Source organism: Geotrypetes seraphini, chromosome 5 (assembly GCF_902459505.1).
Source record: "Geotrypetes seraphini chromosome 5, aGeoSer1.1, whole genome shotgun sequence".
Lineage (NCBI taxonomy): Eukaryota > Metazoa > Chordata > Amphibia > Gymnophiona > Dermophiidae > Geotrypetes > Geotrypetes seraphini.
The window spans coordinates 246,265,097-246,292,280 of NC_047088.1; the positions used below are offsets into that span (position 1 = coordinate 246,265,097).

Consider the following 27,184-nt stretch of genomic DNA (forward strand, 5'->3'; position numbering starts at 1 on the left):
CCGTCGGAGCCCCTAAAAACTGTAATTTTCTTCGGCGCGCGCCTCCATCTTGCGCTCAGTTGTCGGCGCGCTCCTTTGTCTTTCGCGGGGCTGTCTATGAACCGCGCTGAACAGACCTGCTTTCGAGTTAACTACATTTTACTCCAGTTCCATCACTAGAAAGCACATTAGGGGAGAGTGTGGTGCAGTGGTTAAAACTACAGCCTCAGCGCCCTGAGGTGGTGTGTTCAAACCCACGCTGCTCCTTGTGACCCTTGGCAAGTCACTTACTTCCCCCCATTGCCCCAGGTACATTAGATAGATTGTGAGCCCACTGGGACAGACAGAAATGGCGGGCTGAGCTAAAAAGGACACTTCCCACAGGCAAAGAATGGGGAGAAAACAAGCCTATTGTTTCAGCAACAGAATTTGCATCAATGGTGGTCTCTACCTCCATGCTAGTATTGGGGTCGAGCTCGTCACACTCTGACTCCTCTGAACTGTTCACCTCCTTATTCGGCAGCATGAAGAGGGAGAGAGAAGAAAAGGAGCCGTTAGAACAAGGCCATTCAACACAGAAGAGAAGCAAAAAACACGTTTCAGAAAGAGCTGCACAGCAACTGCAAACGAAGCCAAGCTGTGGAAATTCACAAGCGTGGCCCAATAGGGGTGGGGGGTGGGTGGGAGAAGAAAACCAGAAAATATTAGGACACAGGGCAGAGAACAAAGCTGTTGAGGTCTGAATAAGGAAGGCATCTGTCCGCTAATATACAGGCCACGGCACCCGTTCCAACCTATGAGAAGAGATGTACACAGAAAACTATTATTTCAGATTTTTACCCCTCTGATATTGAGTCCTCATGGCGGTTGATATTTTTTCAGCAGTGGTTACCACTGAACGTCCAGAGTGGTGAGTTGTTTCCACTGTCCAGTGAGCAGGGACATTCAGCCACTAGTTGGACGGATTTTAGACCTCCGTTTTGTTTTCTGAAGTTTTCCTTTTTTCTTTTATTTAATAATTTTGATTTTAATACAATAATCTCAGTACAGCACACATTTAATATTAAGTGTCATTTATAAACTTAAAATTAATAACAATAGTGCATCTTATCAACACTAAAGTTAAAACAATCCCATTCAGTATCGTGCCCATCCCCCCCCCCTCCCCGGAAACCTGGTTCTATGCCAATAGATATAGGATAATTTTTTTCATAGAGCTTCTTTTTCCAATTCAATATAAATCTCCCAAATATATCATTAAATTTTGCCCATTGATTAGTTAAAAGGGCAGAAAGCCTATATTTTTCACACACTATTCCTAAACGTTCCCTCACATCTCTTAAGGTAGGTACATTTCGCATACGCCACTGCTGGGCAAGTGTCAGTCTAGCAGCTACAAATGCTAAGTCCAAAAGTTTAGATTGAGAAGATGTTAAACCTTCTATTCTTACTCCCAGCAATGCCCTTTCAGCATTCAGCTTAAGTGGAGTCTAAATTAGTCTGCTTATATACTCAAAAACTTGCTCCCAAAACTTCTGGACCCTTTGACATTCCCAGCACATATGATAAAATGTACCTCTTTCACCACATCCTTTCTAACAAGTAGCATCATTCTGCTTGGTACATTTACTAATTAAAACCGGGGTAGAATACCAACGTACTAGGAGTTTAATAGCATTTTCCACCAAGGTGGCAGCCCTAGCTGTCTGAAAAAGATGGGATACAATTATCCCCTCCCCCCCCCACACTCATCTATGGACCAATCCTTCCCTAGATCTTTTCCCCATGCTTTCATCTGATGTTTTGGTTACTTTATCTTCATTTATAATCTTATATAACCAGGAGACACACCCTTTTGCTACTGATTTTCCTAACCCTTTTTCAAGTTTTCTGAAGTTTTCCACATCGGTTTTCAGTGCTAACAATTGCCAATACACTTCTCCCTCGTCATTCGCAGGGGATACGGGCAGAGCCGGACTGCGAATGCCGAAAAACCGCGATTATCTTGCTCTGACCCATCCCCACCTCCCTGCCGCCTTCCCGGCCTTACCTGGTGGTCTAGAGGGCTTTCGGAGCAGGAGCGATCTTCCTACGCTCCTGCCCCGTGCAGATCGCCATGTGGAAATGGCTCTAGGGAGTTCCCGTCGTAGTCTCGAGAGACTACGGGAACTCCCAGCAGCCATTTCCTCATGGCGATCTGCACGGGGAAGGAGCGTAGGAAGATCGCTCCTGCCCCGAAAGCCCTCTAGACCACCAGGTAAGGCTGGGAAGGTGGCAGGGAGGGGAAAAAATGGATTTTTTTTACATGAAGACTGTTTTTAAAAATTTTTCCCCCTTCCCAGAAAAAAATCGCGATTATATGAAACCGCGAGTGCAGGAACCGCGAATGGGGAGGGGGAAGTGCACCCAGATTTCTCTTCCTATGCATCCTTCTAGACCAGAGCTTCCTAAACTGTAGGTCAGGACCCCAAAAACTTGCCTTTGGGTGCACAAGTTAGGTGGGCTTCCAATAGATGCATCATTATTCTGCACCTCCTGGTTGTCGCACAGTTTTATTTGGCCTTATTGTGGAGTCAGTCAAAAAAAAAAAAAAGATTGGGAAGCATTATTCAAGCTTTTGTCATCGCTTTTTCTATTTGGCCACCTTACGGTCATTATTCACCCCAACCTCTGCTCTTCTTTTGTGCATAGATGCGTTTCACCCTCTAAACCAGGGCTGCCCAAGTCCAGTCCTCGAGATCTACCAGCAGGCCAGGTTTTCAGGATACCCACAATGAATATGCATGAGAGAGATTTGCATACCAAGAAGGCAGTGCAAGCAAATCTTTCTCATGCATATTCATTGTGGATATCCTGAAAACCTGGCCCACTGGTAGATCTCGAGGACCGGACTTGGGCAGCCCTGCAAACTGTATCACTCCGTCAGGATTTTTCAGCCAAAATTTATGATCCTGACTCTTGTTGAGACTTATTTCAGTTTATTTTATTTATGATAAAAGAAAGAGTGAAGAGACATATAATAAATGAGAATAAAGGCAAGGAAGGCCGACTCCATCAAAATCCCACACAGCATCACCACTAAAACATGGAAACACCATTCCCCAGAGCCTTCCATTTGAGCCCAGTGCCACTTACCCTAGCTGTGGTACCTCCATAGTCAATACGGAACAGAAAACATTCCCAGTCATTATTGTCCTATAGCAGTGGTCTCAAACTCGCAGCCCAGGGGCCCCATGTGACCCGCCAGGTACTATTTTGAGGCCTTCGGTATGTTACCATTGTTCTGGAACATTGCCCGTCTCACTGCTGTAACCTCACCCAAGCGCTTTCCTGCGTCTGTACGCGATTGTGAGGTGGAGTGGAGAGGACAATCGCAGGAAAGCGCTTGCATGAGGTTACAGCAATGAAGCGGGCAACGTTCCAGAACATAAGGTAACTATTGGAGGCAGTGCAGCTTGTGCATGTGTACACGTAATCTCGTGAATTCTCGTGATATTCGGCACCTCTCCTGCGGTGACTGCTTGATGTAAGATGGCGGTTGTGTGCAGTGCTAGAGGAGGCGAGAGCTGAAGGCGGTTGCGGACGCGACCACCTGACCCTTAAGGCACAAGTTTTCCAGGCACAAGTAGGATATCGATTCTCCCCTCTACAAAAAAAGCCTAGAGGACTACACCAAAATATTGTCTCTTGAAGTTGATACTTTAGAATCTAAATCACAATTTTGCACGAGGTAAAACTCTATAAAGTTTATAAATCTTTCCTTAATTGCTTCTGATAATTTCTGCTATACACAGCTGAAAGCAGTGCAACATGCAGAAAGTAAAAACTATCTAAACTTCACTTTCTTACAAGATCATGAAGGGCATAGAGAAGGTGGAGAAGAACAGATTCTTCAGTCTATTGAGAACCACAAGAACAAGGGGGCACTCGGAGAAATTGAAAGGGGACAGGTGTAGAACCAATGCTAGGAAATTCTTTTTCACTCAGAGGGAGGTGGGCACCTGGAATGCGCTTCCGGAGGCTGTGATAGGACAGAGTACATTACAGGGTTTCAAAGAAGGATTGGATAAATTCCTGAAGGATACGGGGATTGAGGGATATAGATAGAGGTAGAGATAGGATTATGAAAGGGTATAGATAGTAGAATAAAGGGGATTGAAGGGTTTTAGACAAAGGATCACCTTACAGGTCATGGACCTGATGGGCCGCCGCGGGAGCAGACTGCTGGGCGCAATGGACCTCTGGTCTGACCCAGCGGAGGCAACTTCTTATGTTCTTATGTATAGCTGAAATTATCAGAAGCAATTAAGGAAAGATTTCTAAACTATAAAGAGTTTTATCTCATGCAAAGTTGTCATTTCTTTAATAAGACATGAACTATTTTTTATGCGGCCCTCCAAGTACCTACAAATCCACAATATGGCCCTGCAAAGGGTTTGAGTTTGAGACCGCTGTCCTACAGGAATGTTTTCAAAATGGCCCTGGAGTTGCCAGACAGGTTTGCAAAGCGCCATCCCAATCTCTTAAGAGTCTAATCTATAGAAATATGTGTACACTGCTGGACTCAGCTCATAACAAACTCTGCTATGGCTGGAGAACCCAAGTTCAGAGACCGAAAGTCCTCTCTGGAAAAAGCCCATCACATGCCTTGAGAGGCTTCCGGTGCCTGAGGCACATGGGCAGTAAAAGTGTGAGCTTGCCAGCACGGACGTTTTACAATTATTTTTTAAAGGGTGTGCATGAGAGAAGCTTTTATTTCACTGCCTTTTCTTGTAGCTTCATTTCAGGGTCTTTAGTGCAAGCAGGAACCCCAAACCAGAACCAAAGAACTTGCTATTTTATTCCGTAGGAAGGGCATGAAAAACATCGTGGGTGTTTGCATGTCCTTTTAAAACAACTGCACATTCCCATTGCATTTTGGTTCTTGAACAAAGTCCTGAAACACACCTGGTGAAAAAAGTTCAATGCTCACAAATTCCTTTACAAAAGAAATGGACTATTATTTTATCTAGACATACTTTTACCTTTTCTTTCTGAAAATAAATTCATGTGACCCCTCCTTTCACCTCCCCAAAAATTCTTATACATGTTTCCATTTTGATTTAAATGTCATAGCTAAAGGGGATGTGTGTGTGGGTATGTGTGGAGGGGGGGGGGTGATATCCCTCAGGTCCTGGTTCAGACCATGCACTTGGAGTTTAGCTGAGAGGTTGCAGGACTTTTAATTTATGCAATCTCTCTTTGTCAGAATTAACAGCCTTGGCTGATGGTGTCAGAAGTGGCCAATCAGGTCCCAGAGTAAAACTAATGGGGTCAACTGATTTACAGCCCTTTAAGAAAAAGTTTGAATGATAGTATTAAGAACAGGAATTACATTTCTGCCAGTATTCATTGCTTCGGCTTGCAGAAATTGATCTTGTTTGAGTCATGGTTGATTTTAGCCGAGTCATGTGAAAAGGAAGGTATCCCCTACAGGGCCGGATTTTCCTATAGGCTAACTAGGCTTCAGCCTAGGGCCTCAAGATCAAGAGGGGCCTACATTCAAATTGTTAGCAAAATTCTAAAAACAGTGAACACTAAAACACTGAACCGAAAATAAGGAGAAATTCTACGCTTCGGGATCGGAACCGGCTCCGGCCGCAATGGTGCGCTGACTCGGCTTCTCCCTTTCTTTTTCTCGCCCTGGGAGGAGGATCAGGGAGGGAAAGACGTCAATCCGGAAACAGCTGGGCAAAGCCCAGCCCCGTGGGGAGAGAGGCAAAATGTGGATCTGTCAGGACAGGGCGGCCCAGAGTGGCATCGGGAGTGGGGTGGGGGGTTTCAGTGGAAGGGGGATGGAAGGCAGGCAGGCTGGCATCGGAGGGGGGGGTGGGGGAGGGTTTAATGGAAGACAGGCAGGCAGGATGGCATGAGGGTGTTCAATGGAAGGGGGATGGGAGGCAGGCGGGCATCGGAGGGGGGGTGAGGTGAGGAAGGACACACTGGGGGCACTATGGACATAGGAAGGGGCAATGTTGTGTGTTATGTTTGATTAGTTATTGTTACAAGTACTATATATGGTGCTGAGAATAAATGTCCAAATAAGTGTTCTCAACTTTTTTTATTTATTATCCGTGTCACATTTTTTATAAAGGTTAGTACCAATAACAACATGTTTCATTTAACATATTGATATATATCACAGTAATGATGTATTTTATTATCTCTCATGTAATGTAATTTAGAAACTTAAAAATGGGAGGTGAAAGGGCCTCATAAGTGGAATAGCCTAGGGCCTCTTTTCATCTAAATCCGGCCCTGATCCCCTAAGCATCCAGCTGGGGAAGTGGCTACCTTTGCTGCTTTACCTTGAGGCATTAGTAAATGGACAACTGCCTAGACTAGCTGTTAAGAGGTGCCAGTATTCAGGCCAAAAAGGAGCCTTCTGTAGAGTTATCCAGTGGTGCCTCTTTAATGTGGCATCATCAGGGCATTCTGACTCAATCCCTCCTCCCCTGTGTGCTGCTTGACCCTTTCTGATCCTTCTTATGGATGCCAGAATCTTAAATCCAGTCCTGATCCTGCATCCTCAGAAAACTAAATGACAGATGCACGAATTATGGAACTTTCACACCATTGCAGCTTATAATTATTTTATTCCCTCTAGGCTAGTTGCATGGGTTTTAATGAATCCTCTCAGTAACACCTCAAAATCTGACTACCTTCTTTCAGCTTTAGCATAGTTTGATACTAGGGGCAACTTTAACCAAGGACAGGCTTACTGTCAAATTTCTATTGTCTGATATACTGTAGAGGAGAATCAGTCTGAGGTTGTTGGGTTAAAAAAAAAAAAAAAAAATTCTTTTACGACACACTATATCTCATCTTTCAAGATCTGTGAGGATATATATATAGGTATATATAAATAAAACCAGAACAGACCATCAGTTTCTCTCCAGATTTTTTCCGAGTTAAAAATATATATATAAATTTCCAAGTTTATTTAAAAATTGATTAAAAATTGCTTTTTCAGACTTTCTAAGCGATGAAGACATTATGCTTTTGTGTGCATGTGTCGTTCATTTGGTCAAATGTTCCCAATGTTATTTTAAATTTATTTTAATCTTGATTTTGTCATATTGCTAACGATATCATTCTTTGTTGTGATTTTTCACTATTTTCTTTGTAAACTGCTTTGAATGGAAGGTTGTCTAAACAGGTAACATAGAAATACTTATATAAACACATCAAAGACATGTATAGTTTTTGATGCAACTCTTCTGTCCCCCTTTCGCCACAGGGATTATGTGGCTATAAATACGTCAAATAAAAGCCCATTGCATATCATCAATAAATTCTCTAGTGTTTTCATTCAGAGAATGACACGGTGACAAATTTCATCACCAGCCCCATGAATAACCACAGGAAACCATCTCCATGTTATTATTTAAGGAGGGAAGAATCAAGAGTATGAATAGGCTCAGCCACTGACCCTCAAAAGCCTTGCACTGAAGAATGCTGGTGTAGAAGGACTGAGGTTGAGATAGACACTAAAGAATGACACCAGATGTTTAGAACATAAGACAATAAGCGTTAGCATACTGGGCCAGACTGAAGGTCCATCAAGCTCAGTATCCTGTTTTCAGCAGTGGCCAACCCAGGTCCCAAGTACCTGGCAGAAACCCAAAGAGTAGCAACATTCCAGAGCTGAGATTATGATGTCATAATGCTCCATTCCACCAGTGTCTAAGAGCCAAACTCATCAGTGATGTCACAATGGCTTGATTGTTCTATACTTGGCTCACATAAGAACACAAAAATTGCTATACTGGGACAGACCGAAGGTCCATCAAGCCCAGTATCTTGTTTCGAACAGTGGCCAACCCAGGTCCCAAGTACCTGGCAGAAACCCAAAGAGTAGCAACATTCCAGAGCTGAGATTGTGATGTCATAATGCCTCATTCTACCAATGCCTATGAGTCAATCTCATCAGTGATGTCACAATGGCTTCATTATTCTATACTTGGCTCAAATACAAGAGTATGAATGGGCTCAGCCACTGATCCTCAAGCCTTGCACAATTTGTACTTAATGGACTGTCTTGTGTGTGTTCAATTTGTGTATTTTCAGAAAATATTGGTGAAGTATCTTAAACTATTTCATTTTGTAAGATAACAGATGCTCAAACATTGGTACCTAAAGATCACATATGTTGGCATATCCCGTAGGTAGTAACTGTTCTCAGATTGTAGTCTTTGCATTAGAGCAGCTTTAATAAAACATATATATGCACCTTAATTGAGAGTTTCTGAGCTAGCTTTACTGCCATCAATCATTGATGCGATTCCCTCATTTACTGCACTTCCCCCCAGGCAAAACTGAGTGCAGGTGCTGTGCCGTGCTGCCTCCCCTTCAATTCCCTTGACCCATGGGTCTCAGATTTGATTCCCAATCCTCTCTGGCACCAGGTCTGATCCTTTCCTACTGCTTCCCTTCCTTCTTCAGACCTCAGGGGTCTGGATTAGGGAATGAGATGGGGACAAATTTTCCCCCATTCCCGCGGGAACTCAATTTCCTGTGAGTTTTGTCGCTCTCCCTGTTCCATTCCTGTAAGCTTTATGTTAACTGAACAAGCCTCGTACACTTATGATTTTAAAGTTAGGCATTGGTGGAATGAGGCATTATGACATCACAATCTGAACTCTAGAATGTTGCTACTTATGATTTTAAAGTGTTTGAGGCTTGTGCAGATGAGGACGGAGCTTGCAGGAATGGGGCAGGGACAGGAAAAGAACTCACGGGGATGGGGAAAAATTTGTCCCTATGTCATTCTCCAGTCTGGGTCTATTGTCATTAAGAGGCAGCAAGCTGAGTCACTCTAAAGACATTCAGTTGAGGATGGGCTGGGGAGGGCTTCGATGCCTTGGCTGGGATAGTTTAGATGGGCTAGAGTGAGCTTCATTGGAGACTGCAGTAGCTGGAACATAAGCACAGTACCAGGCAGAGCTCTGGGTTCTGGCCCAGAAATAGAGCTAAGAAGAAAGAAAATTGTAATTAAATCAGTAATTTAAAGAGAGGGTAAGGTTAGGCAGACTGGATGAATCATACGGGTCTTTATCTGCTGCCATCCCTCTGGCTGGACAACTAAAAAAGGAATTGGTGGGGTCCGGGTGGGTTTGGGGGTATGTGTGAGTGGTTATGCCTTTCAGAGGGGGGGGGGGGATGGCAGGAGGGACTAGTCATCCCTCCTCCTGATGATCCCTCCTGTCAGGTGGATATCTGGGCAAGGTGGAAGCAGGAGAAATTTGGAACTCTTTGACGCAGACATTCGGGGATGGGGGGCGGCTACAGAGCTTCTGACAGGAGGGATTGGGCATCCAACATCTAAAAGGTTTTGTTCTGGGTGTTTGGTACGTGGACAAATTTTTGGTTGAGAATGTGGTACACATTTGTGGACTAATTAACAGTAGAAAGAATGTTTATTTTTCTTATATTGTTTTATGATATGTATTGTATGGTGGATACTGTTTTATTTCATTACGATTGTGTTATCATATAATTTAAACTCAATAAAGATAAAGTAAAAAAAAAAAAAAAAAAAAGAGAATGTGGTACAAAGTCAGACGTAGTGGAGCTTTAGTCGATTAAATGTCTGGATGAATTAAAAAAAAAAATTATATATATATATATTTTTTTGACATACTGTGACATTTGTAAGGGGACGGTCTTTCAGGCATCTGAGCCAATCAGGACCTTAGGCTCCTCCCTCTGTATCCCAGGCTAAACAGGTAGGAACCTAAGGTCCTGATTGGCTCAGATGCCTAAAGCCAGGGGATGGCTCATTTTAAACACCTTAAAATTATCACCCTGAGTGGTCTCAACAATCAATATAATGTGATATACAATATTCCACTCAATATAGGAGGTGCATCTACAGTGTTCTATTGCCTATAATAACCTCTCTCTGTTCAGGAAAAGGCCTCAGAATTGGAGCCTTATCATGATAAGACTGTGCATAGGCTCCAATTCTGAGGCCTTTTCCTGAACAGAGAGGTTATTATAGGCAATAGAACACTGTAGATGCACCTCCTATATTGAGTGGAATATTGTATATCACGTTATATTCATTTTAAACACCACCACATGGAAGCCAAGACAGGACAGGGCCACTACAGTGCCCATTAGGACATTCCCTGCCTTCTGGTGGATTTTGAGTGCTGAGGTTTGCAGGGGTGAGCAAGGACTGGAGATTTTGATGGAGGGTGAAAATTCAATGGGAGATCTGGGGAAGCAGGAAATTTGCAATCCAGTAAGTCTATCCAGAAATGCAAGCCCAACCGCCCCACTATCGTCACGAAAAGGCTTGTATAAAATATTCAAAGGGCAGTTCTTTAAAGGGCACCAATAGCCCCCACAACTGCACAGAAGAGCAGCACCCCTTTGTGGCACTTTAATTTAAGTACATTATTGAATTATTATCTTATTGCATTGGCCAAAATAAAATTAAATGCATGCCAACAAATGGATATCACTATTATCCAGGTAGTGGCAGAAAGTTGTTGGCGACACCGCCACCCGCCCCATAGTGTCTCACTTCCGGCTCACCACACAATTGTTTCCCACGTAGTCACCTTTATAGGACCCCCAGGGACCCCTGAAGAAGACTTTTTGTCGAAACGCGGACCGTGTTGGGTCCTGTATCCCTAGCGGACTAGGTCCTTTAAGGCTCTTATGTGGATGATTTATTTTTATGTGGATGGAATTATTTTATGTGGATGATTTCAGTGTACCTTTGGAACTTTGACACTTTCAAATAAAGTCCATTTAGGAACATCGTCACTCCACAGAGTTTTTTTTTGTTTTCTCTAGATTTTCTTCTTTGTGGATATTTTGGGGTCAATTCTTTTTGCTTTTTCCCTTTTTATATGTAAAACATAGGGCATTTAGCAAGTTAAAATGGCCCAGTTTTAACCATGTAAGAACCAAAAATTGAGAGAAGCTAATTATACATTTATCACCTATTACGTGATCCCATTTTGAATATCTGGCCCATACAGAATACATTCCCACCCTATACCAGTGATAGGCTTGAATTTACCTTACTTTGTTGCTGTAAATTGATTTCAAACTATCTTGCCGAAGAGCTACTTGAGGTAGATCAAGCTCTAGAGACCACTCATCCCATCTCTGGGTCACCTACAGTCATCTCCTGCCCTCATGCCACCATCAAAAGAATGGTGGATACGCAGCCCTCATAAACGTCTAATTTATAGAACAGCTAAACAACTAATCTGGTTCTTCGATCCACACTGTATGTAAGAGTTGTCGTGAAAATTCAGAGAAACAAATCCATTTTTTGGCAAACAGGACCTCTGTACTAGAATCTTCCATTCACCGGCTACATGATCTAAGCCATTAAATTCCGTTTTCCCAATCCTCGGGCTGGTTGCAGTTGGAAAGAGTGGACTCCGGGCAGCTACAATAGACACCAGTTTCCTAGCTAAAGTTCTCACCACCTCCATTCTCGGTGTGGCGTTGGATTTGGTTTGGACTTTGGGAAATGACCTTGATCAATCAGACTCATAGACAGTGAGCGATAGAAAACCTTTACTAAAACCACCCTTTGGTATTTAAGTTCACATACTGTATATATTCTGTTTCCAGTTAACATGAGAACATAAGAATTGCCGCTGCTGGGTCAGACCAGTGGTCCATCATACCCATGAATCCCCTCACGCGCCGGCCCTCTGGTCAAAGACCAACGCCCTAACTGAGACTAGCCCTACCCGAGTACGTTCCGGTTCAGCAGGAACTTGTCTAACTTTGTCTTGAATCCTTGGAGGGTGTTTTCCCCTATGACAGACTATGCTATTTTTTTATCTCCTATCACGTTCCAATTGAAAACAGTAGATTTCAAGCATAAAATAGATTCCAATTCACCTTGGTCTCTACATGGAGCCATAGTTCATCATCGACCAGAGCAACAAAGGTAAGCCAGTGGAATGGAGAAAGCCATTTTTTTCATACTGCCATTACATTACTAAGATTTCTTCTCGACACCTAACAATGGCAATTATGTGCTCAATTATGGCAGTAGAATTAGGTGGAAATACTGTTAACATTTGATCATAGTTTATAATCTATGGCATTTTATCCACTCTCTTTAGTGTCAAAACAATTTTTATTTATTTGCAATGTAAAAGCGCCATACACAATAATAAAGCTGAAACCAGAACAATCCTCCCAAACCCCAACCCCCCCCCTCCCCCAACAACCCTCCCCCCATATCCACTCTCTTTAAAATTGTAATCTGCATTGGTCTTGTTTAGGTGTAACCAGAATAGAGGAATGCCATGCTCTGCTCTGTACAAGCCCATTACAAACTGAAGAGAGATCAGCTTAGTACAGTGTCCCTTCAAATCTAAACTCTGAGGTAGAGAATGACACTGTGACAAAATTCATCATCGTTCCCGTCCCCGCGGATAACCGCGGGAAACCATCTTCATGTCATTCTTTAAGGAGAGAGGGAAGAATCAGAGTTTGAATGGCCACAACCACTGACCCTCAGGCTTTGCTTTGAAGAATGCTGGTGTAGAAGGACTGAGGTTGAAACAGACACTACAGAATGACAGTCTCTGGTATCCAGAGCAGATATTGTGATGTCATAATGCCTCATTCCACCAGTGCCTAAGAGCCAATCACATTAGTGATGTCACAATGGCTTCATTATCCTTGGCTCACATAAGAATCAGAGTATGAATGGCCACAACCATTGACCCACAAGATTTGCTTTGAAGAATGCTGGTGTAGAAGGACTGAGATTGAAATAGACACTAGAAAATGACATGGGATTATTTCCCGCGGTTATCCGCGGGGACAGGAACCGTGATGAATTTTGTCACCGTGTCATTCTCTACTCTGAGGTAAAGGACTCTTGGAGAAAAAAAAGTTAGTTAATGACATATCTATCTATATAACGACAAAATCAGTGGCATAGTAAGGGGGTATAAAGAGGAGTACAAGGGGGGTTCCACCCTGGGCACCATGTTGGGGGGGGCACTGGCACTCTTCCTCCTTTCCACCCCCCACCTCTTCCCATTCCTCCCCTCCACATGGGCACCCCCTTGTTTGCAGCGGTCAGCAACGTGTACATCATGACCCCGTTGGCTCTCCAGCTGACATCACTTCCGGGTGCAACGCACAGGCACATTGTTGACCACCGCAAGCAACAACTTCAACTAGAGATAGAGAAGGGGCTCACAGTAGGTGGGATTGGGGAAGGAGCAGTGGGGGGGAGGGGAGAACAGATGTGGCAGGCAGGTTCAGGGAAGGAGCAGGAGGGAGGGGGCACAGAGATGGGGGAAGGTGCGCCACCGCCCCAGGTGCCTTTCACCCTTGCTACGTCACTGGACAAAATGGTAAGATGAATGAATGATCCAAGCCTCGAGTTAGACAAATGATCTTTTCCATTGCTTAGATCACATGATGTGCACATTCTGTAGCGCCTCAAAATAAAGCATGCATTGCAAATTCTTGTGCTTTACACACCCCCTCCCCTAAATTTACTTACTTGTGTTGTCTGCCAGGAAAATAAAACAGTGATGTTTGCATGCAAAATCTCATTTAATAAGTCTTAAAAAATAAAATTCCTTCTTCCAGAAAGGATGCCATAGGAGCAGGGAAGGGTGGGAAGTGTTAACAACTACGTGGAAAGGAGCGATGGGCACACAGCTTCTGCACACCTTACTCACTTTAACAGAGACTTTGCTGCCCAGAACATCCTTGGGTTTGCGTGGCCCATTGGCTTCGTTTTTGCCACACGTCTTGTTTTCCGCTCGCTTTCTCATGCGTAGGGTATGCCATGAACATGACTTCCTGTTGTATCAAAAAACGCACTGATCAAACGGCAGCCTACAGCATGGATAAGGGAAATGGAAAGGGCACCATCCACATTTGTGAAGCAGAAAAAAAATAAAGACCTAAGATGTGCGAGATTAATTGCACACTGAAACGCAATGGACAAATTACGAGTTCTTTATTCTATAATGTTTGCAGCGCATTGGAAGAACACTTTATATGGCTAAACTTGGTGAGACACTTTCTTCCTACATTTATTTACAAGTAAAATTGCTATAATAATGGAAACTCTTTTTAGATTTGAGAAACAGCTCTGGCTTTCAAAGCAGCGTCTATATCCTGAAGGTCTGAAGGAGCCCTAATTTTATTAATTTAAAACATACTACAAAGGTTGAGCTGATGAGATGAGAACATTGCCTGGAGAAATTATGCAGAAGAGCAATCCAACGGAGAAAGGTGCCTGGACTTTCTCCAAATATCTTGGTGTAAATCAGTTACTACAGTTCAAGCAGCATTTTGATGGGCTATAATTGTTCTGCAGAAATTTAGAATCTTAGCAAATTTTTATTGGACCAACATAAATGTACATTCTCAAAATGTCGCAGTAAAAGGAATTTTCAATATCCCATATAAGGCCTTCCAGTCTCAAAACCTCATACATTAAATATATCGTTATGTTAGTCCAAGAAAAAAGAGCACATATCTGAATCTGCTAAGACTGTATTTAACCCTTTCAGGACCATAAGGATCGTAGGCCAATTTTTGTGGTTTTGACGACATTTTTATGGTAAAAAGGGCTTGCAGATGCCAAAAAATTGATTTTTTTTTGTGAAATATCATTATTTTTATTTTAAAAAAATCACACTTCTGGCTTATGGACAGTGTGGCAAGTGAATCTTCTCGTCAATCTGGCAACGACGCTAATGAATGAATGTCGGAACCAGTTTGTTTACATAAAGGCAGTATCCTATGGAATCCGTACATATCAAATTTAGAACTGTAGACTATCCCAATCAAAATGTATAGGATTTTAAAGTTATGGGACAAATATGTCCCTTGGTCCTGAAAGGGTTAAAGGTTAAATAGAAAAATCTTGCAAGTTTGCAGTATACAATGCAAAGATGTCCCTGTTTCATTATAACCATAACTGCAAATGAACAAAGAATTCTCTTTTAAATTCATGTTGTATTTGTAACTGCAACAGCAGAAATTTGGTTTCAGATGTTAATGCAGGATCTAGCCCCACATATGGAGCTACAGCTATATTGCCTTAGAAATTTCACCCTCGCAATAATATCCAACCAAAGCGATAAGCAAGATGTCTAAACAACCAAAACAGTTACATTTATCGAATTCAAGTCCATAAGTTAGAATGTGTTTCGAATTCAGTATAAAGAAATATGTTATGTCATCAATTTCTATATGGTACGATGCCTGAAATTTTTAAGAACACGATGTCTCGTTATCAACCACAAAGATTCTTACGTTCTGTAGGTACGACATTGTTGAAAACAAAGGCCAACCCTAAACATGTAGATACGAATGCCATGACTTTTACGTGTGCAGGAGTCAAGTTATGGAATGGCTTTGTTGGCCAGATTAGACAACGTGGAGAGAGGAATTCCTTTAAGAAAATGTTGAAGACTCAAATATTCGTTGAAGCATTTTTCTGAGCAACTGACTTTGTTAGGCTGAATATGTCTGTTGCTTTTTTCTTATTTTGTATGGATTCTTAACTTTTTATGTATGTAACTCCTTGTGAACCGTTTTGGATAAAAACGGTATAGAAATTTAAAAAAAATAAAAAATCCAGATATAGTTGCTTGATTGGAAAACCAATCTTTTCTGAAGTCCCGACTAGGACCCCAGTTTCGGCTATGCCTTCTTCAGGGGACTAGTAAGTAGCAATTAAAAGTGTCTAAGCGTGCGTGAAAAGCAATGCTGTTTTGGTTGTTTAGACATCTCGCTTGCCTCTTTTGTTGGATATTTTCACTTTTTCGCGAGGCAAGATTTTTGTCCTTTTTTTTCATATCCTTGCAATAACCTCAGAAACCAAATCTCCCAAACTCCTTCTCCCAACCTACTGCATAGTCACCTGTAAATGAAAAATATAAACAAAGACTGAACAGATACCATTTCCAACCATCTCTGCAAGCAAGTTACAGTAATCCTCCTTTATTATGTGAATCACAAATGTCATAATGAAATCATGGTTTTACTCAGTCAGGATTCATTGACGGGAGGTTAATATCAGGCAAATATATATTTTCTTCCTCAATAAACTAACTTTGAGGCAAAATGGATTATTTAGCCTTTGATAACTTACCATCAGTCAATGGACATGAAATTCAAGTGGTGGAGGAGAAACAGGAACACCACCATTGTGTAAGGATTACCACCATGTATAACTGTAAAGAACTCCAAGTTGGATTATGTTTCTAATCATCTCAACACTAAAAATGTCCTTAAGTTGCAACAAATGATGTCGGAATACAATGTTGGGACTCTTCCCATTTGAGATGTCCAAGTCTTTTGTCCATTTACAACACTAACCAAGCCTTCCATGCAACGCAACCATTTGGCATGATACATGCAGTATGCTGGTGAGATATGATGCCACCAGAGTGCGGAAATATCCACAGCAAATATGAAAATGAGCAATGTGTTTTTAAAAAAACAAACACACCAACCCCTTACAACTTTATGGGAATATTTATCATTAAACAAGGTTAAGAAACGGTGAAATTTGTTCATATCATTGTGTTCTGAACCTGTTTATTCTTCTTGAATGTTAATTTAGTTTTCCTTTAGAAAGAGAAAGATATAAAAATGCCACTGACCTGGTGAATTTCACCATTTCCTACATTTCGTATGGAAATTCTCCTACATAAGCCCCTGGTGAATACTTTCATGACTTTTGCAGAATGTTCACCGAAACATTGGTAAAAGGAACATTTTAACTGTTCAATGTCCTCCTTTGATGTCGAGAAGCGTGACGCATCAGCAAAGGATAGCATGCTAGAACGGCTGAAAGCAGCAGCATGCCAACCATGAAGAGCAGTGGAAAGCAACACTTGACTGTAACCACTTAAGTTAGCCAGTAACACCACAATGTATCCCATGGATGCATTACAAAATATCAGAAGGTGTCGATTTGCAAGTGCTCAAGCAATACAGATAAAGAGCAGATCAAATACACCTAACGGTAAAAACAGTAGTCAATTTATTGAGAAGAGATTAAAAACTGCTCAACATAGCCAGCCATGTTTCTTCTATGTATGGCTGCTTCGGGGCAAATGACTAGAGGTTAGTTCTAGAGGGAAATGTGTCCTATTGGCTCCTTCTAGTCATCTGTCCCTCACATAGCCTTACGTCAGTGAAACATGGCCACGTTGGGTGGTTTTTTTTTTTTTCATCTCTTCTGTTCTCAATAAATTGCCTTGAGCTTTCATATTTTGGTGAATTACTAATTGATATTTTTACAGTGTTTTATGCTTTTTATTCTTGGTGTGCATGTTTTGGAAGTGCATGCTTCCCTATACTCAACTGTAATTTTATTCAGCTTCTTTTAAATGTTTTTATTATTATTGTAAATTGCTGTGATCCTGTTTTGTTTTAAGCCAAGTGGTATAGGAAATTTTGTCTGCTCTTTACCTGCATTGCTTATGCATTACAAAACATTACTTAAAATAAAGCATTAATCATGCCTCAAAAATAAATAAAAAAAGCAAACTTGTATGCAAAAAAGTTGTTTATGCTGTTATTTTTAAAATGCATAGTTATACAACTAAGCAGCTGTACTTATACATGATTCCACATTAGTCCATTTTCTAAATAACAATTTGCAATTTCATGTAAATATAAATATAATCCAAAGAAATAATTTATTCACTCATCTGTTGAACCCAATAGTGACTCCTATTAGTGGTTTTAAAACCCAAAATTCAAACTGATGGCCAACATCCTGAATGGACATTGAATTTTAAAACTGCTGCTATGAGCCACTGTTGGACTCAACAGATGTGAAAACTTTTTAGGGGATTATAATGCCATAAAACTGCAAATCATTATTTGGAAAATGGACCTAAGTGGAATCGTATATAAGGCACGAGTGGAACCTGTTCAGTTGTATTACTGTTAAAACCTGATGATTCACTAAAAATTGTAGGGTGAAGATATTTGCTGTCGAGTTAATTAATCCACTCTTTACATAAGACTGGTATATTTACCACATTTTGAGATGTCATAGCGCTCCTTTTACTAAGGTGCAGTAGCATTTTTAGTGTGCGCAAATTCCGCGCTAAATGAAAAATACTAACGCAAGCTCTATGGCGGCGTTAGTGTCTACTGCGTGCGGCATTGTAGCGCGTGCTAAAACCGCTAGCATACCTTAGTAAAAGGAGCCCATAGTATTGTTAGGTTGACATGTCCCCAGTTAAAAAAAAAAAAAAAAAGGTTTTCATTTTTGGAACATTCCCTGCAGTGGGTGTGTTGTTATGAAAAACCAGCTTATCAGAAAAATGAAGGAAGAATGACCTTTATAGGACTCCCCCCACTTCTGCCATATTTGCTGCTTTGGTGGACATAGACTGATCCACTATAATTGCACCAGCGCATTATCACACAAAGGGGTCCTTTTATTAAGGCGTGCTAAAACCTAAGGCACCCATTATATTCTAGGGGCGCCTTAGCATGCGCTAAAACGGTTAGCGTGCTATTGCATTAGAAATCATGAAAGCTGTGGGAAATTCATGGTAGTGGACTTTAGCGAATCAGCCTCATACAGCTGTAAACCAGGATGGAGCAAGCCAATGACTTTTTCTCAATTAGATGCGCTACTTCTAAAAAAAAAAAAAAAAACCAGCCATAAACCTTTTCATATACTCCCCCATCACTGCGTTTACTATTGAGTGCTACAACGGATCAAGTCCGAGTATAAAAACCCAATACCTCACCAAGAGCACTGATCATTAAATTAATATGCAGTACTTTGTACAAAACTTATGTTCTTTGGTATGAATGAGCGATTCTGTCCTATACCTAATGGCGTTCCATTTTTATTTTTTAAAATTTGTTTTTGTTGTACACCGCTTTGAATTGTGTCGCAACCAAGACGGTATTATCAAGTTTTAATAAACGAAGCAGAAAGCAGATTAGATTACAGCAGGGGTTCTCCTAACCAATCAGGTTTCCAGGTCGTCTACAATGAATGAGCATGCGATAAATTTACATACTATGTACATTGTATGCAAATCTATCTCCTATACATTCATTAGGGACTTCCTGAAAACCTGACTGACTGGGTTGAGAACTCCTGGATTATAGCAATCACATTTGGTAGACTAGCTCTCTCTTCTACGAAACCGCGCTCGCAGTTTCTAAGGCGGGGAGCCACGCTGAATGGCCCGCGCTGCTCCCGACGCTCATAGGAACTCAATGAGCATTGGGAGCAGCGCAGGCCATTCAGCACGGCTCTCTGCGCTAAAAACCGCTAGCGCGGATTGGTAGAAGAGGGGAGGGGGGGTGTCAGTAAAAAGACAAATTCAAAAACGCCATCTGCAAGGCAGGTTTAGGCTGAGCTGTGTCTGCGGCTAAACCATCGGTCTCATTTTTAACAGACCGTGGAACAAAGGAACATCGTCAGCGAGCTATAACACGAGGCTGTGCACGGTACCCTCCCTGTAGGATACACTTACTGAAGTGCACTACTGTGTTCGTGCACGTTATTAACCACAGGGCCCATTTTTAATAATGCGCTAATGTGTTAACAGATATATTCATTTTGTATTGCTTCCCATGTTGGTCATGGGAATTTTGTTTGGTTCATTTTGTTTTGCTTTTATTAAAAACACACATTCTTTCTAAAAGAGTACACACACTATTAACATCACATGGATAAAACCCTAAATTGTTGTCTTTTCCCTATTGTTTTGGGCTCCAGGAGGACATGAAATGACATGGGACACGTTATTGACCCCTTTTCATGTCGCATCAATTGAATGTCAGAGAAAATCCATTTGAATATCTTAGCCAGACACCATTTTAAACTACACAATGAAAACCATATGTGTATAATAATTACAGTGACAGACCATAAAGTTAATATTCCTATTGCTTTGTAGATAGCAGCATGTCAACAATATATATCCAACTTTTTTTTGATCATAGCTGCTAAGACGCAGTACTGAAGACTTGGGTATATCTACATTGGCCAATCACCGTATACACCAAGTGATATAAAGGGTCCCAATTGTGACCAAAAAAGCTATTCAAATGAATTTTTTTCCCCTCAAAATAGTGTTTTCATTTTCACTTCAATATGACTTTCTTCAACCAAAACCAAACAGGCATGTTAAAAGTCGTTTTAAACATGCCAACACTGGAAGCTGTAGCAGACATCATGAATTTGGAGTTCACAAAGTGACAGAATGGCTTTCAGCACTTCTGTGTCTACCAGTCGCTGAAGGATACAAAACAAAGCCTTGTCAGACTGATTGGGGCTTGTGTCACTCAGACCCACTTTGTTTGCAGTCAGTAGTGATTATTGAACACTACAATATTTGGAGATGTGGAGGGGCATTAAAAAAAAAAAAAGTCCATCCAACTTGGATGTTTCCAGCTGAATGTCCAAAGTTAACATAGAAACATAGAAGATGACGGCAGATAAGGGCCATAGCCCATCAGGTCTGCCCACTCTACTGACCCACCCCCAAGTCTACTATCCTAGGGATCCCACTCCTGGTGACAGGTTCCCTTGGCTTAACCCTCTAAGGCAGGGGTGTCCAATGTCGGTCCTCGAGGGCCGCAGTCCAGTCGGATTTTCAGGATTTCCCCAATGAATATACATGAGGTCTATTTGCATGCACTGCTTTCATTGTATGCTAATAGATCTCATGCATATTCATTGGGGAAATCCTGAAAACCCGACTGGATTGCGGCCCTCGAGGACCGACATTGGACACCCCTGCTCTAAGGGATCCCACATGGGCATCCCATTTGCTCTTAAATTCTTGCACGCTGTTTGCCTCGATCACCTGCACCGGGAGCTCGTTCCAAGGATCAACCATTCTCTTGGTGAAGAAATATTTCCTGGTGGAAATTTCCCGCCCCTGAGTTTGAGCAGATGCCCTCTTGTGGCTGAGGGTCCTTTGAGAAAGAGAATCTCTTCTTCCATCTCGATACGGCCGGTAATATACAAAAATGGCCATTTGAAATGGCAAACTGCTGGACATCCAAATATAATTTAAAAAAAAAAAGTCTACTTAGACGTCTTGGCCACTGGGACGTCTAACTTTATACCCCATTTTCGATCAGAAAAGCATCCATATTTGGACGTGGGTGGAACCAGCATAGTAATGGACTGGCCACATAGATATCCCGACAGCAATGAGACACCTTAGAGGGAACTGCTGTGAACTTTATATAAAGGGTGTCAGCTGTATATCTCACCATAACCCCCTTATAATTTAGGATGAGCTCCCCAAAACCTACTATACCCTCCTGTGAACCACCCCTATAGCACTTATGGCAGCAGGTGGCACCTATATGGCAGTATAGTAGGGTTTGGGTGGGCTCACATGTTCTACCATAAATGTAGTGGTTAGAGCGGCTTATGGGCCAGGGTCCTCCTCTCTATGGTTCACCAGCCCCACCCATAAGGCTACTGTTTCAGACAGGTATGTATGTTTTTGTTCTCATTTTTGTGTGGTGGAAGGGGGGGTCAGTGAGCTGTGGGGGAGAGTGGGGGGGGGTGTCTTACCTTGATGCATGAAGTAGTCATTTGGTCAGTTTGGGCACCATTGTGGCACTTAGACCCTTCTAAAACAGGTCTAGTTCCAAATGTCTAAGTTCTGTCCAGGATTGCAAAATGTTTGATTATCGCTGCAGGAAGTCCATGTCTAAACCGCCCTTGGGAACGCTCAAAGACCGCCCATAGCACGCCTTCACCACACCTATCTCAGGCTCTGGACGCACAGAGACTGAAACACCTCACTAGATGTACAGAAAGATGGTTTTGATTATCGGCACTTGGACAATCTGGCGATTAGAACATCTAAGTGCCAATTTGGGATGCTTTTTTGGATGTCTATGGTTTTTGTTTAGGAACCTGAAAGTATCTGGTTAAGTTTGCTTTTAGTTGAAGAAAGTCAAATTGAAGTAAAAGTTATAAACATTTTGGGAAAAAAAAAATTCATTTAAATATTTGAATAATTTTTCTGGACACAATCAGGAGACATATATCGCTTGGCATGTAGCACGATATGATTAATTTTGCTGGATCTAACATTTATAAAAATATTGCCTGAACTAAAATGTATTTTCTAACTGACCTCTGAAAAACTCTAGCTATTACTGTTGCAATCCTGAAACAAAGAAGTTAAGTATTCCTTCCAGTGAATAGAAAAGATGGCTGGGTTTGATAGCAATGTTAAACAGAACTCTATTATTTAAGCTACAACGGAGGCGGGAGTAGAACAAAAGGGCACAGGGTCTGGAGTAAAAGTGTTTAATTACCTAAGCCCTTCAAAGCTGGGATGAGGAAAAAAAAGGATACAATCTACCTGAAACTCCCCAGACAATGACCCTATTAAAATCCAGTCAAGGCTCTGCCCATCATCCAACCAGAACAGAAACCAGTTTGAACTGAATTCCTGACTTGTGACTGGACACTATCCCTGACTTCAAACTCCAATGGTCATAAAAAGGAGAGATTCTCCTGCTTAAGCTCATTCTCTTTGGAATATTTGCATCTAAGTTTCCATGCTCCACTCCATTCTGCAACTGAAGAGCTTTGGGACCATCATTTCAAGCTATCCTCTGAAAAAAGCCCCCTCTCACCCTTCTAACCAGAAGGAAAAATAAGAAGAGAGACTACCTTTTGGGCCTTTATCGGAGTGAGTTACTTTTAATCCAATTTAACAATATTTTATCTGTTTGAAGATCCCTAAATTGTGATTAAAATTATTGCATTGCCTGCATAATCTTGTAGGTAAATTTATTCTTCCTTAATGTTCTAAGTGCATGTTCTTGAATATTACACAGAGCTAAATTATAGGCATAGTGTTATTCCCCAAATTAACATCTATCTATATTTATACATAAAAACATCTGAAGAGAAGGAAAAAAAAAAGTATTTATACTGTATTTTCTTCTCTTCAGGCGTTTATGGTGAGAGGCAGATTACGTAGATATACATTACATTACAGATTTCTATTCCGCCATTACCTTTCGGTTCAAAGCGGATTACAAAAAGAGTTATGGAAGAAGGGTTACAACCAAGGGTTACCCACCAAGACTTCGATATAAATAAAAAGAGTTGGGTATACTTTGTTGGCCAAGAGCATACACAGAGCAATAGGAATATTAACTGAAGGTCTCTGACCATTATTATTATTATTATATTAAACACATACAGTTTTCCTTGTGTAGTTTAGTATCTTGACATAATTGTACTACCCTTTGTTGTTTTGGGGTATTAACTATTGTTAAATGTTTCAAATGAAAGTGCATCTCTACTGTTAATCCAAGCCAACTAAACAGAGTATGAACACTGATGGGTCACAGTAGGGACAGCCCTTCCATCCAGAAGAGCTCTTAGGATTACACCAACCGTACTGCAAGGCAGCAGGAAACCACCACCTTCAACAGGCAGCATTTAACCAATATCAGGAAGCCAACAAACTTCATAAGGAAGGGGAGAGGCCTTCCACGTCAACAATTTTATAAAAAGAAAGAAAGAAAAATAAAAACAGAACACTTTGCCTTATTGAACTTTTTAAAATCTTTTTCTTTCTGACAAATCTTTTCAAATAGATCACACAATATTAAAATATCACCTAGGTGTTTAACAAAAGAGCCCCCACCCATCCCCCAAAGGATCCAATACTCTCTATCTCATTAAAACATGCTCACGGTGAAAATTTATTTTTTACATATTTAAAATAGTACATTTAAAATTATTAGTTACATTACAGGTACAATGATGAACATTGCGACTATCATATTGCACAACCTGACTTCATCAATATGGATTTCTTTAAATAGTGCAAAATACTTTATACAGGAATGTACTAGAAGGGGATCTTAAAAACAAAATGTTTTTACAAGTTACTGTGAACATATATTAAAATAAAAGAAAAAAAAATAAAAACAAAATTACAAGCTGTACAAAGAATTGCCATAGACAACGTAAAATCTCTCCTCATTGAGAAGTAGGCCTCAGTCCAACGAATGACCCCTTTGTTTTTGTTTTTTTTTTGCTAATGCTGTTATAACCAATATATATATCCATCTACATAGATATATATATCAGTAACTTAATATTAATAAAGTCCAGTCCAGTCAGTTCCATGTTGGTTCAAGATGGATCAACATAAAACATGCCTTTACCATCTATGCTTTTTCATTTTTACAAATATAAACAAAAAATAATAAAATCGAACCTAGTCAACATGGCTGCCCATGCTATGGATCCAGCATTCAAAGTTTGTTCCAATGGCACTGTAGATAAGATCAGCAGGAAATCCCTACTATGTGTGTGTGTTTTTTCCTCTAAAATCCATATACTGCTCCCAGGGCAGCCAACATGGCACTTACTTGATGCTCTCGTTGGTATTATCTGTGGCTGATTTAGTGATGGGACCCAGAATGTGGCCTGGAATCCATCCTTCAGCAGCGGGAGAATGATCGTTTGATGGCCGATATACTAGGATCATGTTCTGCTGGTTGATGGCAAGTATCTGAACCACCTCACCCTGGTAGACACAAATCTCGTTCTCCTTCAGTGCATAGTAATCTTGGACAACCACCATGGAAGATGTCCCATTGCATCCTGCCATGACACTCTGAAAAGAAGAATGGATAGCTTTAGAGAGGGGAGCTCCAGATATGAGAAAGCATACTTACGTGTACTTTAAAAAAAAACCTACTAATCAGAATACTGCAATAACTTTCTTGGTTCTCCAAACAATTTACCATAACGTCTGCCCTTTTCAGTAACAATTTCCCCTGATATTGTGGTAAGGGACTGAGTGGTGGAGGTAAAATAGTCGAAAAACTGGAGGACAGGTTCATACTTCCACAGCTGCTGAATATGCATCATAAATGGTGCAGTTACAGTCAAACCTCGGTTTACGAGTGCACCGGTTTGTGAGTGTTTTGCAAGACGAGCAAAACATTCGCAAAATCGTCACATCGGAAACCAAGTTTGACTCGCCACCCCCCCGCGATCCTATATCCCCCCCCCGAGCACCGCAATGACATCGCTTACCCCGATTAGGCACCAGCACCAATGCACAGGAGGTGCTGGTGCCCGAAGATCCTCTCTCTTCTGGCCTGGGCTGGGCAGTGCGATGGAGATCCTCCCTCTTCCCTGTGCTGGACTAGACTGGGCTTTGAGCATTTGCGCATGCTCAGAGCCTTCTGGTCTCGCTCTCTCCGAGATTCTCAGATTCAGAATCTCGGAGAGCGCGAGACTAGAAGGCTTTGAGCATGCACAAATGCTCAAAGCCCAGTCCAGCCCAGCACAGGGAAGAGGGAGGATGTCCGTCGCACTGCCCAGCCCAGAAGAGGGAGGATCTTTGGGAACCCGCACCTCCTGTGCATTGGTGCTGGTGCCCAATCGGGGTAAGTGATGTCGTTGCGGTGCTCGGGGGGGGGGGGGGATGTAGGATTGCGGGGGAGGGGAGGGCGACGCGAGCAGGGGGGGGGGGAGGATGCCAGGTTTGCAAGGGGGGATGCCGATTTGCAGGGGGGGATGCCAGATCGCGGGGGGGGGGTATGAAGCAGCGTCGGTGGCCTCAAGGGGGAGGGGATGGAGCAGTGCCGGTAGCCTCGGGGGGGGGGGAGGAGGAGGTGGAACGAATCAAAGCGAGTTTCCCTTACTTTGTATGGGGAAACTCGCTTTGATATACGAGCAATTTGGTTTACGAGCATACTTCTGGAACGAATTATGCTCGTAAACCAAGGTTCCACTGTATTTAAAAGGGACCTTCTTTTTTTTCTGAAGGCAGGTACTGAACTATTTATATTTAGTCTTGGGAAAAAGAATACCTTTATGAGCAAATATTCACTTGGATTGAAAAAAGGGTATTAATTTGTTGTTGCAGAAAGCTTTTATTCTTGTTGTGTTATAGACAACAATATGCCCTGCCAATGACTGCTTGGAGAAATGAGCTGTATGAGGGGAGTTCAATAATTTATCTACCTGAGTATGAAAGAAAGTAGCAAGCATGTTGAAACAAGTCTGTGCATGTTGTGACAGTTACAGCTCAGTGCGAGTCTAACATTCCAAGAGACAGGATGTCAGGAGAGTCCTCATGCGAATCGAATGATTGATTTGAAGCACCGTTCAGTAATAAAATTTCTCAAAAAGAAGGAAAAAAGCCAAAGAAAATCAATGAACGCACGACTGCAGTTTATGGAGACTCTACCCCATCATCCTAGAAAGTCAAACTTTTAGGAACTCAATCAAAACTTCTCTTTGACAATTTCTCTGACCCCACTTCAACCTTGATGTATTTCCAAAACACTTCCAGATAAATTTGACTAATCTTAACATGCTAATGTAATTTCGCAAGTTTTAGGTAATATCGCTATCTGAATACAGTCTCTTCCTCTGTAAACCACTTTGAACTGTTAGTGGTATTGCAGTATATAAAAATAAAGTTATTATTACTATTAAAATTTTGGAGTAAGCAGTTTAAGTAGGGTAGAGAGTCCATTGAAGATGACCTTCACACTGGATGGCCTGTGGAAGCAACTTCCACAGACATGTGCAAGAAAGTCAAGGATTTAATTTTGTCAGACAGGCAAATTAAGGTTTCCCAAATAGCTGAAGAAATGAACATCTCGGCAGGAATGGTTTGGAAAATAATTCATGAAAAGTTGGGCATGTCCAAGGTTAGTGCAAGATGGGTTCCAAGAATGCTGAGGCTATGTCAAAAGGTCACGAGGTTCGAGTGCTGTCAGGAAAACTTGGCGATGCTCCATGAAGACCAGGTGAATTTTTTTTTTTTTTTTGTTTGGTGACTGGAGATGAGACTTTTGGCCTATCTCGGAGATCATGAGTCCAAAATGGAGTCAATGAAGTGTAAGCACAAGTCATCCCCCAACCCAAAAAGTTCAAGACAGAAAAATCTGCAGGCAAAGTCATGGCAACTGTCTTCTGGGATGATGAAGGTTCATGCCACAAAAGACAACCATAACCAGGGAGAGTTATGCCAACACAATGATCGCTTTGCGGGAGTCAATCAAGGAGAAAAGATGAGGAAAACTCACAGCAGGCGTGCTGCTTCTTCACGACAATGCACATGTCACAACAATCACAGGCTGCCATCCGAGAATGTGGGTTTTGTCAGCTGAACCATTC

At 41.6% G+C, this 27,184-nt stretch overlaps 1 protein-coding gene across 6 annotated transcripts in view; it reads right to left on the bottom strand.

Annotated features, from left to right (window-relative positions):
* KALRN (kalirin RhoGEF kinase) overlaps positions 1 to 27,184 on the bottom strand; it is a 1,310,049-nt gene that overhangs the window by 56,919 nt on the left and 1,225,946 nt on the right. For 5 of the 6 annotated variants that reach the window (XM_033944394.1, XM_033944393.1, XM_033944395.1 and 2 more), the window contains one exon: positions 23,708 to 24,659. In XM_033944394.1, the coding sequence (XP_033800285.1) occupies positions 24,408 to 24,659 (252 nt within the window). In that variant the 3' untranslated portion in view covers positions 23,708 to 24,407. Of the gene's footprint in view, positions 1 to 430; positions 491 to 13,709; positions 13,834 to 23,707; positions 24,660 to 27,184 lie in introns of those variants that run through there. The other variant, XM_033944399.1, reaches the window with a different exon arrangement.